General features: G+C 50.1%; 1 protein-coding gene across 4 annotated transcripts in view; it reads left to right on the forward strand.

Annotated features, from left to right (window-relative positions):
* Positions 1 to 16,948, forward strand: part of CNTN6 (contactin 6) — a 173,892-nt gene that overhangs the window by 118,030 nt on the left and 38,914 nt on the right. For all 4 annotated transcript variants that reach the window (XM_080673339.1, XM_080673341.1, XM_080673340.1 and 1 more), the window contains 3 exons: positions 339 to 475; positions 3,297 to 3,426; positions 4,757 to 4,907. In XM_080673339.1, coding sequence (XP_080529465.1) covers positions 339 to 475; positions 3,297 to 3,426; positions 4,757 to 4,907 — 418 coding nt within the window. The remainder of the gene's footprint in view (positions 1 to 338; positions 476 to 3,296; positions 3,427 to 4,756; positions 4,908 to 16,948) is intronic.

A 16,948-nucleotide genomic window follows, 5' to 3' on the forward strand; every position in this document is an offset into this window, starting at 1 on the left:
ACTTTTAGTTAATTCAGGTCAAGTGTCATCGGTGGTCTTTGCACACAGAGGGTTCAGATGGGGTCTACATTTTCTAATCTGACCCACCCACTAATACTTGGCCTGGAATTATTACCTGGCCTCATTCTGCACTTGGACCTTTTCCGACACCCCCAAGTTGTCAGAGGCCCACTGAGAGCTGCAGCATCATTTCTGTGGCCCCACGCGGAGACCCGGCCCGTCCGGGGCTTCCACACCTGGTCGGCTGCCCCTGGTAGCTGCCGACCGCAGCACGGAGCAGGGCGCCTCAGATAACCAACTGACTTGTCAAACGGCTGCTCTGTCTCTCTTTGGAACAGCCCCTCCAGAATGGGAACAAAAAATCCAGGACACATACCTGTCCGTTTACGACAGCTTGTTTTGGGAATGCAAAGCCAGAGGAGAGCCCAGGCCTTGGTACACCTGGTTGAAGAATGGTGAGCGCCTCGGTGCAGAGGTAAGCAAAGGTGTCCACATTGAAACTCACCGACTCTGGTGGGGAAACTGTGTCACAGACAGTGACAAGTACTAACATTGATGGAGTGTGCAATATGTGCCGGGGAACGTCACAGACTCTAGATCAGGGGTGGGCAAACTTTTTGACTCGAGGGCCACAATGGGTTCTTAAACTGGACCGGAGGGCCGGAACAAAAGCATGGATGGAGTGTTTGTGTGAACTAATATAAATTCAAAGTAAACATCATTACATAAAAGGGTACGGTCTTTTTTTTTTTTATTTCAATAGTTTTATTCATTTCAAACATTTTAACAAGAAGAATGTAAACACTAATTATTATAATTTGAAACTTCAAAAAGTATAGGAATCATAGCACAATAACATACCTTATATTGAAGATGGCAAAGGCAAAATAAAATTGCCTAACAAAGGAAAGGTACAAAAGCCTTTCAAATTAAACTTAAATATAATAAAATAATTTAAAACTAAAACAAATAGAAAAGAACAAAATGTGTAAACAGTAAATTAAACATTTTCTTTAGTGCAACTTCCAAATTATGCCCGGGATGTAGATGTAGATGGCAATGTAGACTGGGTTGAAAAGTTTTTGGTCTTTAAAACATCAACTTCAGTGGGAACAGTGTTGTTGGTCTCCTTTTTAGCTAATGCTCTGATACTGTGCTCTCCAGGGGCATGTGTCCCTACATCACCACGATCAGGTGTCTACGCATTCCCAGGGTGATGTCGGGGGACGCGTCCGCGGGCATTACAAGGAGCCTCTGGAAGATTGAGAGGTTGTTCCTCCTACTGAATGGGCGGATATAAATCTGCCCACTCAGAAGAAGGAGCTGAGGCCGTGTTTCCCGACGTTGCCATGTTAACACTGCTGCTGGCAAAGGAGCGGAGGGGAGAGCAAGAGAACCCTCCGCTCTTTCAGCTCCGCGGGCCAGATAGAACAGCGGAACGGGCCGGATCCGGCCTGAGGGCCGTAGTTTGCCCACGGCTGCTCTAGATATACTAATTGATTTAATCCTTAAACAAACTCAAAGGAGCGATTAATAATGTCCCCATTTTGCCCTAACCGGTTTTGCTCAGTGGATAGAGCGTCAACCTGCGGACTGAGGGGTCCTGGGTTCGATTCCGGTCAAGGGCATGTACCTTGGTTGCGGACACATTCCCAGTAGGAGGTGTGCAAGAGGCAGCTGATTGATGTTTCTCTTTCATCGATGTTTCTAACTCTCTATTCCTCTCCCTTCCTCTCTGTAAAAAAATCAATAAAATATATATTTTTTAAAAATAATGTCCCCATTTTTCCCATTGAGGAGACTAAGGGGAGAGAAGACTTGCAGAGGTCGCATACTGTCAGCAATAGATTTACATCCAGGCACCACCACCACCATCACCACCATCATCACCATCACCGTCATTGTTCATGTTGACTGAACTCTCCTCTGAGACAGGCCCTGTTACATGTTCCCCTGCCTTATTGTATTACATCCTCATGACAGCCGCAGGAGAGACGCAATGATTATTTCCTTAGAGAGATGAAGAAAATTGGCTTCAGAGAAGTTTGGCCACCGATCAAGGCCGTGCAGCTAGGGAACGTTGGCATCAGTTTTCTGAACTTTGTCCACCTGGTTCCGGGACCCAAGGTCTTCATCTTACCCAGTATCGTGCTTTCGAGAAAACCAACAACTCTGTCTAACCCCGTTTTTCCGCATTTTCCAATCTCATGTTCTTCTACAAGCCACAGAAAGTGAGGCAGAGCTGTTGCTTTCACATCAAATTATCCAAATAATTGTGTTAACTCTCCCTTTTGCTTTGCACGTGGAGGCACAGCCAGAGACAAAAAAAAAAAAAAAAAAAAAAAGACACCTGTTATTTAGAGGCCGGACATAATGACGCTCTTTGTTCTGGCTTCAGTGGGAATTCCCTGCATGCCTTTCGCCCAGAATAGTGGTCGGCAAGCTCATTAGTCAACAGAGCCAAATATCAACAGTACAACGATTGAAATTTCTTTTGAGAGCCAATTTTTTTAAACTTAAACTTCTTCTAATGCTACTTCTTCAAAATACTTGCCCAGGCCGTGGTATTTTGTGGAAGAGCCACACTCAAGGGGCCAAAAAGCCGCATGTGGCTCGCGAGCCACGGTTTGCTGACCACTGGCCCAGAACACCCTCTGTTTCCTCAGCTGACTTGTTTCTCTTCAGAGGATGGTACTAGGTACCTTGAAATAGTTCATTTTGAGTTGTATTTGCAATGTTAAATGATTTCACAATGCACACTCAAAACTGTAACTCTGCACCCCAAATGGGAGTCCGTAATGGGTCTGGGCTGTGTAAGCTCACTTTATAGTTGGCTGTGGAAGAGAAATTCAGCCCCTGCTATGCATGATGCAATTAGAAAGTTACCGAGTGATCCATCCAGGTCTTTTTGAGACCTTGTGAGGAGAAGGCCGGGAACTATTCTAACTCTGATACCCGTGTCTAATACAGTCAACAATGGGAATAATTGCAGTGGTGATGTGTTCCAGATTAGACCCTATATAAAGGAATGTAACATACACTCTATGTAGATCATGCCAATTTCCACAGGAATGAGGTAACAGAATACACTCAAATGACACCGGGCATATTTCCATTTTTTTTTTTTTTTAACTTCAGGAAGCTGCTCGGGGCCCCTCTGTGTCTGCGCCTCATCTTCATAAGCATCAGTTCGCATCATAGCACAGCGATTGCACAGACGGTGCATAATCGGCTCTGATGAAGAGAATGCCCGCATTAACGTCCCCGCCTCTTTACATGACTCCTTTTTTTATTAGGGAAGAATTCAAGTAGAAAATGGGACACTCACCATAACTATGCTGAATGTGTCTGACTCCGGGGTCTACCAGTGTGCTGCCGAAAACAAACACCAGACAATCTATGCAAATGCGGAGCTGAGAGTATTAGGTAAGGCCTTCATGTATAACCATGAGATTCAGAATGAGATTTGAGCAAGCTGTGATTAGACAGAATGTTAGCCCAATGCTTCTGTGCATCAGAAATTGCTTTCCCTTGAAATAATGGGGAGACGTTTAAGCTAGCTTTTGAAAAACGCGGGTGATTCTTATTCTGGTTGGGGAATCCGCTAGGGCTCCCCGAGGCGCCACCCCTGGGCCCTCCCAGCCAAGAGGCTCCTCCAGCTGAGGTTTTGAATATAATCCAGAAAGTTCCATCAGGAATGCTTTCAGCTGCAAATAAAAATGAAACCGAGGAAAGGAGATCTCAGTTTACAGTGACTTCACAAGCAGGGGTTCCTTTTCTCTCTTAAGGAGAAGGTCAGGTGTGATGGCCGAGCCTGGCATGGCACCGTGGTGATGTCATTCTTCTTTAAAAAATATATTTTTATTCATGTCACAGAGGAAGAGAGAGGGAGAGAGAGAGAGAAACATGAATGATGAGAGAGAATCACTGATCGGCTGCCTCCTGCACGCCCCCTACTGGGGATCAAGCCCGCCACCTGGGCATGTGCCCTGACCAGGAATCGAACTGCGACCTCCCGGTTCATAGGTCGATGCCCAACCACTGAGCCATGCCGGCTGGGCAGGGTGTCATTCTTTACACGTTCCTCGGGCTGGTTCTGGGATGGCTGCTGTGGCTACCAACATCAGGTCCCTGCTCGAGGCAAATGAGAGGCAATGGAACTGACGTCTTCCCTCTCCTTAGAAGAGCAAAATCCCGAGTCCTTGCAGCATCCCTTTTAGGTCAGCAACCAGAACCCAAGCAGGGACCTGGGTGCAGGATGGGTGGAGTTTCCCACAAGTCGCCCTGCTTCTTCCCGGTGGCTGGTTCCCTCAGCAGACCTTTACCGAGTCTTCCAGGGGTCCTCAAACTTTTTACACAGGGGCCAGTTCACTGTCCCTCAGACCGTTGGAGGGCCGGACCATAGTTTAAAAAAACAACTATGAACAAATTCCTATGCGCACTGAGGGCCCGGGACGAGTCGGCTGCTAAGCAGGACAGGCAGCGGCACCCAGTGGGCCGGATAAATGTCCTTGGCGGGCCGCATGTGGCCCGCGGGCCGTAGTTTGAGGACGCCTGTTTTCCACAATGCAAGCCTGGGCTGCAGGGAGAGGAAGCTAAGCACAGTCCCTCTGGAGCAGCGGTCCACAACCGAGGGTCCACGGGTTACTGCTGGGCCTCGCGGTCCGAAAGGTTGACGACCGCTGCCTATGGTTTGCATTCCTGTAGGTTCATTGTGTGAGCGATTCAACAGGTTTTTACACGTTTTGTTTTTCAGCGTCAGCTCCTGATTTCTCCAACAATCCCATTAAGAAAACATCAGTGGTTCAAGTTGGCGGGGATGTTGCCATTGAGTGCAGACCGCGGGCCTTCCCCAGGGCCACCGTCTCCTGGAGCCGAGGTGCGCAGGGCCTGGGGCGCAGCCGCAGGTGAGTGGTCCGTGTGTGTTTTCACCGTTTGAAATAGCTGGGAATGCAATGCCTGGTTTGTGAGGTCTTTCCAAATCCCCTCCCATACCATACCCCACTACTGCTAATCCGGGGCTTCGGAAGTGCCCACAGGGCGGAAACACTAAAGACCTCCCGGAGCTGAGGCCGGCTGCGTAATGTGGCTGCCGTACATTCGGGGCGCAGGCTTGGAAGAGATAGTTTCCGAGCTCCTTTAAGACCTCTTCCGCTATCCCGCGTGAAGACTTTTCCTGACCCCCCGCCGAGGAGAAGAGTGTCACACAGGGGGAGGGAGACTCACACCCGCACACCTGGCCTGTGTCTTTCAAATGGTCACACAGGTGTCCGCTCCCGACAGCATTAGCTCCGCACCTGAGCCAAGGAGAGAGGTTCCCGAGGAGAAGAGTGTCACACAGGGGGAGGGAGACTCACACCCGCACACCTGGCCTGTGTCTTTCAAATGGTCACACAGGTGTCCGCTCCCGACAGCATTAGCTCCGCACCTGAGCCAAGGAGAGAGGCTCCCGAGGAGAAGAGTGTCACACAAGGGAAGGGAGACTCACACCCGCACACCTGGCCTGTGTCTTTCAAATGGTCACACAGGTGTCCGCTCCCGACAGCATTAGCTCCGCACCTGAGCCAAGCAGAGAGGTTCCCGAGGAGAAGGAAGTGGTTTCCTCCCAGAAGACCTGGAGGAGATTCCTGCCTGCCAGGAGAGTTTTCACAGAGAGAACAGGGAGGGAGGGAGGGAGGGAGAGAGGGAGAGAGGATAGGAGGGAGGAAGGAAGGAAGGAAGGAAGGAAGGAAGGAAGGAAGGAAGGAAGGAAGGAAGGAAGGAAAGGAGAGAAGGAGGAAGGACAGGAGGAAGGAAGGAAAGGAAGGAAGGAAGGAAGGAAGGAAGGAAGGAAGGAAAGGAGAGAAGGAGGAAGGACAGGAGGAAGGAAGGAAGGAAGGAAGGAAGGAAAGGAGGAAGGACAGGAGGAAGGAAGGAAGGAGGGAAGGAAGGGAAGAAGGAAGGAAGGAAAGGAGAGAAGGAGGAAGGACAGGAGGAAGGAAGGAAGGAAGGAAGGAAGGAAGGAAGGAAGGAAGGAAGAGAGGGAGGGAGGGAGAGAGGATAGGAGGAAGGAAGGAAGGAAGGACGGAAGGAAGGGAAGAAGGAAGGAAGGAAAGGAGAGAAGGAGGAAGGACAGGAGGAAGGAAGGAAGGAAGGAAGGAAGGAAGGAAGGAAGGAAGGAAGGAAGAGAGGGAGGGAGGGAGGGAGGGAGGGAGGGAGGGAGAGAGGGAGGGAGGAAAAGAAGGAAGGGAGGGAAGAAGGAAGGGAGGGAGGAAAAGAAGGAAGGGAGGGAAGAAGGAAGGAAGGAAGGAGGAAGGACAGGAGGAAGGAAGGAAAGGAAGGAAGGAAGGAAGGAAGGACAGGAGGAAGGAAGGAAAGGAAGGAAGGAAGGGAAGAAGGAAGGAAGGAGGGAAGGAGGGAGGACAGGAGGAAGGAAGGAAGGAAGGAAGGTAGGAAGGAAGGAAGGAAGGAAGGAAGGGGGGAAGAAGGAAGGAAGGAGGGAAGGGGGAGGGAGGAAGGAAGGAAGGAAGGAAGGAAGGAAGGGAGAGAAGGAGGGAGGACAGGAGGAAAGAAGGAAGGAAGCAAGGAAGGAGGGAAGGAGGGAGGGAGGGAAGGAGGGAGGGAGGGAGGGAGGGAGGAAAGGAAGGAGGAGGATTTTTAGTTCTTGACCTTGGAAATGCCTGTACCGGGAAAAGTACCTTTTTACTCTCAGTTATAAAATTTCTACATGGTCCTGTCTACTTTGAAATGTCATTGTCACTAACTCTTGCTTCCAATAAAGAGTAACTACCTGGGAATGGTTGAAAAGGCTCTAAAGACGCCTATTTAAAGGAATCGCACTGCATTGCCTACTTACATAAATGGTGCCGTAGATATAGGTAGGCAATTTCCTCCACTCTTGTGTGAACCCAGACAGCGCACACCACAGCCAGTAAGCGACGAGGCCGCGGTGTGAGGCCCGGTCTCCCGTCCCCCACGCGGGCCCTTCCTGCTGTGTGGATTATGGGAACTACTCAGCTCTGTATGTTCCAAAGGGCTGTCATCAAAGGATTTAACCAAACTTCACATCGAGCAACAGTTCTCAGTGAGGTTCACGTGTTCGTATCGGCCTGTGTGCACGACGGAAGCGGGGCTATTTCAGGAGCTCTGCCTTAGGGGTCTGTCCCCACGGTGGCTGTCAGAGCCGCGAGTTCTCCTCCCACTGACATAGGCAGACAGCATCGCAGACACACACCCACACAGAAGGGAGGCCCAGGCGTGTTCCTTCGGAGAGAGTGGGGTGTGTGACACAGAGCCCGGGGGGGGATGGGAAACCAGGGCTCTGGTCCCAATTCTATCACCGGCCAGTGGCCTGACCTTGGGCAAAAACACTGGCCCACTTGCTCCCTCTGAGGCCCCCGTTTCGGGGACTTATTGAAGACGAAGCGATAGAAAAGCGCCTTTACGAAGCATTGACCATTCTCCCTAGGCAGTGATGTCGGAAGAGAAATCACATATTCGGAAGCAGCGCAGCCGTTCACCTGGCAGGTGTGCTGGCACATTCTGTCCTGGTGATCATTGTGTCCCTGGTCCTGAATTTGCCCAGGTGGCCAAGTGACTGAGCCAAACATGGTCATTGCTGAGAATTGTCACAACAGGTGGCATGATCTGGCTGGATGGAGCCGGGGGTGACAGAGCCCTGGCAGCTGACTGTAAGCACCCCCAGGGTCCTGAGCCCCCTCTTCAGCACACTGCCTGAGGCCCAGCCCCAGCACAAGACTGGAGCATGGAGGAGAGTCAGTAGATAGTTGCTGGGTCGCTACATCAATGGATGACAGGACTCGCTTTGTTTTGCTTGTGTCCACCTGCCTTAAGTGAAACCCAAAACTCATTTAATAATTAATAGGCCCATGATGTGTTCATTCATTCATCCCCTAAATATTTAATGAGCTCCTATTCTATCCCAACGGCTCAACCAGGGAAAACGTTGTGGATAAGGTGTCAAGCCGCCCACCTATGCCACACACACCATCCTTTCCCAAGAAAGAGTTTTCTGTAAAGTTAATGGAGTGTGAGGATCTGCATTCAAGTCCCAACTCTGCTCCTCGCTCAGTCGATAACTTCCAGCAAGTCCTTTTTTTAAAAAAATTGATTTCAGAGAGGAAGGGAAAGAGAGATAGAAACATCAATGATGAGAGAGAATCATTGATTGGCTGCCTCCTGCACGCTCCCTACTGGGGATCGAGCCTGCAACTTGGGCATGTGCCCTGACCAGAAATCGAACTGTGATCTTCTGGTTCCTAGGTCAACGCTCCACCACTGAGCCACACAGGCCGGGCCTAGCCAGTCCTTTCCCTTCATGGGTCCTCGGCTGAGTCACTTGAAAAATAGGGAAAATCGTGCTCCTCTCAGATGGTTGAATGAGACTCGGTGACAGGGTAGTGTGTGTCGGGGGGCAGGGTGATTGGGCGGGTTTACTGCTGGGGTCCATTCTTCATGTGAACCCCAGGACAGGTCCTCACCTGCCCGCCTGCTGACACTGCAGCGCCCCCACGGAAGTCAGAGGACACAGATGACGCCGAGCTCTGGGGCATTCGCACGTGACCAGGGAACCAAGCCCACATCTGCCAAGTTTGATTAATGGCTCTTTTTTTCCTTGTGGATCCACTTAGCGAGTGAAGACGGAAACCAAAGGTCTGGATTTATCTCTGTCTGCCCCGTGATCCCTGGGGCATTGGCCGGGAAGTGTTCGCCCTGGACACACAGCCCAGATGTGTCCTCTGAAGGGACATTAACCGAGTGGGCATACGAGCTCAGAACGACAGCAATGAGAGAGGGAGAGTGATGTTTCCTATTGTTGAAGGTATAATAATTGAATTCATAAATACTCTACCACATTTCTTCGTCATTTTCCTAAAAAATAAAACACAACACAAACTCAACGCTATCCCAGTTCTCCCTAATTCCAAAATAAACACAATAAAATCCAGCAATGTGTCAGGCAAACGGCCATTCATAAAGAAAATAACCATTTTAAGCGCTTCCTGTATGCCGGGCAGTATACCAGACACTTTGAATATTCCCAAAACTTTAAGGACCTTTTTTTCACATTCCGATGCGTTTCTGAGAAAGGAAGTTGCCACAGAGCACATGGGTATGTTTGCACCACGTTTACCCCAAAGAGCCAGGTACAGACGTTACGAATGAGGCCGAGCTCATTCCTCAAGAACCGGTCCCTGGAGGACAGCGATTCTGTCTCTTGGCTGTGGGTCTCAGAAAGGGACCACGGGCCACAGGCATTACCAAGCGGACTCTGGACACCTAGGAACCAACTGCATCAAACATACTCCTCTCCCCCTCCCCGGCTCAGAGAGTATGATGGGTAGGTGCACCCAGATCTGCCATCGGGGTTCAGCCTGGATCACCCTACATCAATGATACCCTTACACCCTGCGTGGCCCTGGCCTTAGCAAAGGCATGTACCACGTGGGAACAGCTGACCCGGTGAGGTGGCGTGGAATCTAATAATGGGGCTTATTTAGTATTTTTGCCTTTAAGGTCAAAACTTGGAGGGCCCTGCCCTGGCCAGTGTGCTCAGGGGTTGGAGCGTCAGCCTGTGGACTAAAGGGTCAAGAGCAGGTACCTCGGTTGCACGCTGGATCCCCAGCTTCGGTTGGGGTATGTGCAGGAGGCAGCCAGTCAATGTGTCTCTCGCACATAGATGTTTCTCTCTCTCTTTCTCTGTCCCTCTCTCCCCCTCCCTTCCAATCTCTCTAAGAAAAAAATATCCTTGGATGAAGATTAACAAAAAAACGTGGCAGGCCCTCTCTACTTCCATCCGGGGCACTCCAGCCCAGAGACGCCCTCTTAGGCCAAGGTTCTGCGGTGGGACAGGGCTGGGGGCGGGGGCAGTGAGAGGAGTCAGGGAGAGTGGAGGGAAAGCAGAGACCAGGGGAAGGAGACGAGGATGCGAGGCCAGCAGGGCGTTCTCTGTGGTAGTTCTTGAGGGAGCACTCCATCTTTCTTCTCGCCGCCGTGGGTAGAAGGTGCCTTTGGGCAGACCTGTCTGGAGGCAGTTGGCACAGGCACACCAAGGGACCAGGATAAATTAGCTTGTCGTCATCCTGCCGCTTGGTCAACCCCACAGTCCTTCCTGCTGCCACTTGGTCAACCCCACAGTCCTTCCTTTAGTGACGGAGCCCGCTGCGCTGCATGGCGCGGCCCCACTGTCTCCCGGGGCCTCAGGCCCACCTGCCCCGGGGCAGCATGCTGGCGGCCTGGATGCCAGGGGCTGGCACTGCATGCTTCCTTCCCCCTGACCCTGCTCTGTGTGTCTCTCAATGTCTCCTTTTTAAAAAATATATATTTTTATTGATTTTTAGAGAGAGAGGAAGGGAGAGGGATAAAGAGATAGAAACAACAAAGAGAGAGGAACATCACTGATCAGCTGCCTCCTGCACGGCCCCTACTGGGGATTGAGCCTGCAACTGAGGTGTGTGCCCTGGACCGGAATGGAACCTGGGACCCTTCCGTCTGCAGGCCGGTGCTCTATCCACTGAGCCAAACTGGCCAGCGCTCAATGTCTCCTTTCTAAATCACCGCCACGCCTTTTTCTCTTGCCTTCACCCCCAAGTGCTCAGCCTTAATCAAGACCCCATCCACACGTGCCTCTTCCATGCAGCTGCAGCCAGGATGTGGCTACCGGCAGGCCGGCCACCCGCCCTGTTCTCTCCCCGGCAGGCAGAGCTCTGTAATCACCAGCACATCAACCTGATTGTATTTTGTGTCACCCGCTCCTTAATGCAATCGTGCTTAGTACATCAGGTAGCATGATATCAAGGAGGCAAACGAACCGTATGCCCAGTGTTCGAGGGAGAGTGACAGTCTGCATAATGCCTGGCTCATTCCCGCCTCCCCTTGGCGCTGCCTCTGTGTAATGAAATTTTACATCATTCACACGCGGCTCCTGAGAGCCTTGTTACGGCGAGGCCCTGTGAGGGGATACAAGCGAAGATGTCAGGAGAGATGTCAGCCGCCATCTGCCGCCGCTGCCTCCGTCCCACGAAGATGTCACGAGCCCAGATCCCGAGGGTGCCCGTCAGTCTGCCCTCGCTTTTCCCTCTCGCCACCCAGCGTTCCCGGCCTGGCCTCCGGGCTGGCCACTGACTGACCCTGGCAGGCTGCCTGCAGCACCACCTGCCCGCGAGCTCTCACAGCTCTGCTCAGGAAAGGTGTAAGGCCCGCCTGCCCGCACCTGCCCCGCCCCCCGCTGCCCTGGGTTAGACCCCCCGGATGGAGCCCCCCTTACAATCCTTAGTGATGGCAGAGGACATCCCGTGGCTTCAACCCAGGACAGAGAGGACAGAGTAGGATTCCACCAGCACACAGTCCCTCCCGTCCATCCCTGCACCGCATCCTGCCGGAGAGGTGTGCGCTCCTGTGGAGGGGCTGGGAGCGGGGGGACGGTCCCTGGGTTTCCCCGGTGATGCCAGGAGGCAGCAGGTGGGCACTCAGCTCCCAGGGCCGTGCCCACGGCTGAGGCCCTCGGAGGGAGCAGGGCGGGGAATCGCATTTTGTAAATTCTCCCTCTCTGCTCCCAAGAGAAGCTCCAGAGATGAAACACGAGTTGGGCGCAAACTATTACTTAAAAGCCACAAACCTCGGCGAGTCACTTTTTCTTCCAGAACTCGGCTCCCTGTACTGAAACACCCAGCTCTTCCTCCACTCACGGCCAAGGAGGCGCAAGTGCTCGGCCCACTTACCTTTTCTTTTATTTATTTATTTTCTTTTCGGTTAATCCTCACCTGAGGATATTTTGCCATTGATTTTTAGAGAGAGCAGAAGGGAGCGGGAGAGAGAGAGAAACATTGGTTGGTTGCCTCCCGCACATGCCCCAACCAGGGCCGGGGAGGAGCCTGCAGCCAGTACCTTCTCACAATGTGAATACAATTCACTCCGCCACGGTGTCCAGTCACTTTCCTGCTCTTAGGTAATTTCCGAGTGACATTCGTATCTTCCAAAGTTTACATAAATATTCAAGAGCAATGATTTCATAGGCACAAAAGGTCAGTTATTATTGCGGTTTAGACAAATAACCTTTTGTTCTTGGTTTGATTCGGGTTAAGGAAGTGATGACGTGGTGTGCTCACAGTAAAATGAGGCTTACTCAGGACAGGTGTACGGTCACACCCACACCTGCGGCCAGGCGCGGCGGGCCTGCAGCACAGAAAGGACAGAAGCAATCAGATAGAAATAGGATTGCTATCTGGACGGATTATGATCCAGCTGGAAAAGTAGCCTGGCCTATGTTGCTCAGTGGTTATGTGGACCTATGAACCAGAGGTCACGGTTCTATTCCCGGGCAGGGCACATGGCCAGGTCGCAGGCCCGTTCCCCAGTGTGGGGCGTGCAGGAGGCAGCCAATCAAGGATTCTCTCTCATCATTGATGTTTCTATCTCTTCCTCTCCTTTCCTCTTTGAAATCAATAAAAATATATTTTTTAAATAAGTAAAATGCATACCTTTTGTGTGGAAGCCAGTCTTTCAACATCTTTTCAATGAAGAGCAAGTCTGGGCATTTCCTGACTCATTGGCTATTATTTTCCTATTTCTGGATTTTTTTTTAATTTTTTTTTTTTTCTTTTTTTTCCACGGTCGAACTTGTTTCTTTTCCCAATGAAACTTATGCAAGCACCCATTTCAGAAAATATTTTAAATTGAAGTAATCACCTAATGTCCCGGAGGCCTGCTGCCTCTCCTCCCGCCTCCAAGAACCCCAGATCTCCTGAGAGCACAGTGTGAGGATTACTGCTTTGAGTGACAATTTGCAGATTCTCAAGTGTGACTTGTCAAACTGCTCATTTATTTATAAGCACAGTTGCAAACCCAGCTGACAGGCCTGCGGAACGTTCCGGGTTTATAAATGTGAATGCGCTCAGTCTCCTGGGAGAGGCGGGGAGGTAGGCACCACCTGTGCAGAGAGGCACACGTCACCATCACCACGGACGGAGATGGAGACACAGTCTCTCCCTCGGCTGCAGGCCCAGAGAGGCCGCCGGTGGGGGGAGGCCACCCAGCTGGCACCGAGGGCTCTTTCAGGACAGGAGGGCGTGGGGTTAGGTTCCTTACTCGGCTGCTCCTGCAGGGTCAGGTTCCTGAATGCGGCCAGGTCAAGGTTCATGCCACCTTCCTGTCTGTAAGGGACACATTTCCCCATGATCCCTCCAAAAACACATTTTGTGAGTCAGCCAACAGGTGACTCTGACTACGTGAGGAATGCTCACATATACTTAGCTCATACATTTCAATTCTACCTCAGATTAAGTTGACCAATCCAGACTTGACCCTGAGTCTCATCCTATATAATAAAGAGCTAATATGCTAATTAGACTGAACAGCAGAATGACTGTCTGGACGACCTTCCAGACAAAGCCAGAGCTGAGAGGGCTGGCCAAGGCTGTGAGGGGCTGCGAGGGCGGAGCCCCTTGCACGAATTTCGTGCACCAGGCCTCTAGTCATGTAATAATAATGGTAACAATAACATCCATCCGTGGAGTCCCTGTCATGGATAGACAGTGTGTTAAGATGTTAGAGACATCATTGGTTTTACTTTTCACAAGATAGTAATGAAGGAAGTATCATTTATTCATATTTTTAAAAATATATTTTTATTGATTTCAGAGATGAAGGGAGAGAGAGAGAGACAGAAACAGAAACATCAATGATGAGAGAGAATCACTGACCTACTGCCTCCTGGGCATGTGCCCTTGACCAGGAATGGAAACGTGGTCCTGGTTCATAGGTCAATGCTTAACCACTGACTTACACCAGCCAGGCCCTCCCGCTGTCTTTTCAGTGGGTTCTCCCCCAGTTTTTTCTTTTAAGTCCTGTGTTCACTACTTTTTTTGTCCTTGGCCAACTTCTTAATTTCCTATCTTTTGATGGCTTGAGCTGCAAGGCGTGTTAGCATCCGCATCTGCATTAAGTCTCCCTTGTGTTGTCTTAGGCACCCAAGAATATGCAGCAAACAGGTTGCTTTTCTTTCCCTTTCCCTTTGTCTCCCCACAAGCTCAGGGGTCCTCTTGCCCGTCCCCCCTCCCCTCCCCGGCCCCCGGGTTCAGGGAGCTCAACCTCACGTCTGATGCTGCAGTTTGTGTTCAAGCCGATTTCCTCACAGGGGCTAGTCATCAGCCCACATTCCCTGGTGGGTCATCGGCACAGACACATCGCGACCCCATAACCACGTCATTGAGCACTGCCCTCACCTGCCACCTCCGAATCTGTCATAACTCAGTCACCCCAGGTCGAGTCTGTGTTTGTGTGGTGTGTCAGCTGCCACAAAGCTGGTGCTAAATGATCTGCATGTGTAAAATGAGGAGTCACACGCAGTCTAAAGAATTATGAGCTCCGAGTGTTTGGTGCCTGGTGTTGGCTTGGAAGTTTAGGGCAGCAGAATGAGAAACTTGGCTTTGAGATGCGCGGCTGTTTATACCAGCAATTACGCCTTAGACATAAAGTACAACTGCAGATATTGGGGATTAAAAACAGTAGACACTGCGGCAGTCATGTTATTTCATGTAAATCGTCTGAGTCCATTTCTCCTCCCCACGTGTGACACCTCTGCACAGCCCTGGGCTGGTTAACCCCATTAGCTGTATAATGGCCTGGATCTCCTTCGATTGCTGGGTTTCTGGGAAGCATAACATTAGCTATGGAATCTGTTTAGAATATATATTCCTCCAGCGCGTTGAGAATGTTTTATAAAAAGGACAAATCAGAGCCCCACGCTGCCCGGGTTTCCCCAGACACCTGAGAAACACGCACTTCATGAGGAAACGTAGCAAAATTCAATTGATGTGCTACCCGTTTGGGAGGCCACCCGGGTAGGTTTCCATTTTGGTTTAATTTTTCCGTCTGCCCACCCCGGCCACGCAGACACAGTCGCACCACGGCCTGGTGCGACTCCGTGCGAGGGGCCGCGGAGCACTGTGATCAGTGGGAGCCCGGGACAGAGGTTCAGGACACACCACAGATGGCACTGCGTGTTTTCTGTGAACCGGCTGAATAACTAGGAGCCTGCCAACAGGGCCCACGTTCACATCATCAGTAATTTCATGACAGCCTTCCCTGGACCTTCAGTTTATGAGTGAGGGTTTACAGAAGAATACCCGCAAGTCTTATTCCTGATCAGCCAGATCTGAATGAGTTTCTCCACCTGGATCCATACCCTGTGTCCCACGGCGCAGACCTAACAGCCATTCAGTCCAGTCACCACCATGTTCATACCTAGAGCGAGCTCTCATTTTTAAACACAGCGGTTATTTGTCTAAGTGGCCTCCAGTTCACGGAATTCGCTGATAATGTTTATAAACATACATCCAGGCCTAGAAAGAAAAAGCCAAAGATTTTGGAGTAGATATAAACAGAAAACATATTAATTAACTACCTATAGCTGTCCGTATTCTTGGAGGATACAGGAAATAAAGAATGAGAGCTGCCATATTGGGGATTCTTTATCCTCTAGACCAGGGGTGGGGAACGTCTGGCCCTCAGGTCCTATAAGGCCCAAGAAATCATTTGGTCTGGCCCTGCCAAGGCATCAGGGGTGAGTTAATGAAATGTTTGACCAAATATAGCAACTTAATTTTTATGTTGATAATTTTGTATGGCCCGAGAATGATGTTATAAGTATCCAAATGGCACTTGGCAGATAAAAGGTTCCCCAACCCTTTTATGCTCTAGAGACTTATGCTCAGCATTTTAACATCCTTCTTAATTTTAAAAACAAACATACGTTGTTATTGCTACTGTGATCCATATTTTGCATGTAAAATTTACATAGAAATCAAGCAAGCAATCCCAAGCGATACAGCCAACAGGGGGAGCCAGAGAGTCAAAGAGAGTCCAGAGTCTCAGAACCCATCACTCCCCTCAAGAACTTGCAGTCGACTGAGGGAGTGAAGACTTGTCTGAACAGGAAATTATGACAAAGGAGTAAGAGTGTGAAATGGAGGAAAGATCATCTTTTCAAGAAATAGAGACCTAGACAACCATATGCCAAATAAATCCTATATAATAAAGAGCTAATATGCTAATTAGACCAAACAGCAGAACGACCATCTGGATGACCTTCCAGATGAAGCTGAGGCTGTGAGGGCCGAGCTCCTTGCACGAATTTCGTGCATCAGGCCTCTAGCAAATAAATAAAAGGATCTAAACACAGACCTCACACCCTTACCCCAAAATAACTCAAAACTGAATTACAGACTTAAAAGTGAGAGAGAAAACTATACAATCCAGGAAGATAATAGGAGGAAACTGAGACAACCTTGGATGTGGTGATGACCTTTTAGATACCACTAGGAGGGCAGATCCAGGAAAGAAAGGCATGATAAGCTAGACTTCATTCCAATTAAAATCGTGTGTCCTGTGAGAGATGATGCCAACGGAATGAACAGGCAAGCCACAGTTTGGGAGAAAATATTTGCAAAGGACAATAACCTGAAATATATAAACAGATCTTAAAGCTCAATGGTAAGAAAACAAACAACTCCAAAGAATAATGAGCCAAAGACCTTAGCAGAAACATCACCAACGAAGATACTCAGACGGCAAATAAGCACATGAAAAGATGCTCCACGACATATGGTGTCAGGGAAACACCAAGGAAAACAAGGAGACAGCACTGCACACCTGTGAGAATGGCCCAAACCGAGGCACCGGCAACACCCAGTGCTGGGAGGATGGGGTGGGGGAAGGGCAGCAGGCATCTCTTGTTGCTGGTGGGGATGCAGATGGTGCAGAATCTCTGGAAGATGGTGTGACGGCTCCTTACAGAACTAAATATAATTTCACTATACAACCCACCAGGCAGACTTCTGGGTATTTACCCAAACATACGTCCACACAAAAACTCACACATGGATGTTTATAACAGCTTTGTTCATAATTGCCCGAAATTCGGAAGAAACCAAGATGTCCTTCAGTAGGT

This window comes from Plecotus auritus (assembly GCF_963455305.1).
Source record: "Plecotus auritus genome assembly, chromosome: 6".
Lineage (NCBI taxonomy): Eukaryota > Metazoa > Chordata > Mammalia > Chiroptera > Vespertilionidae > Plecotus > Plecotus auritus.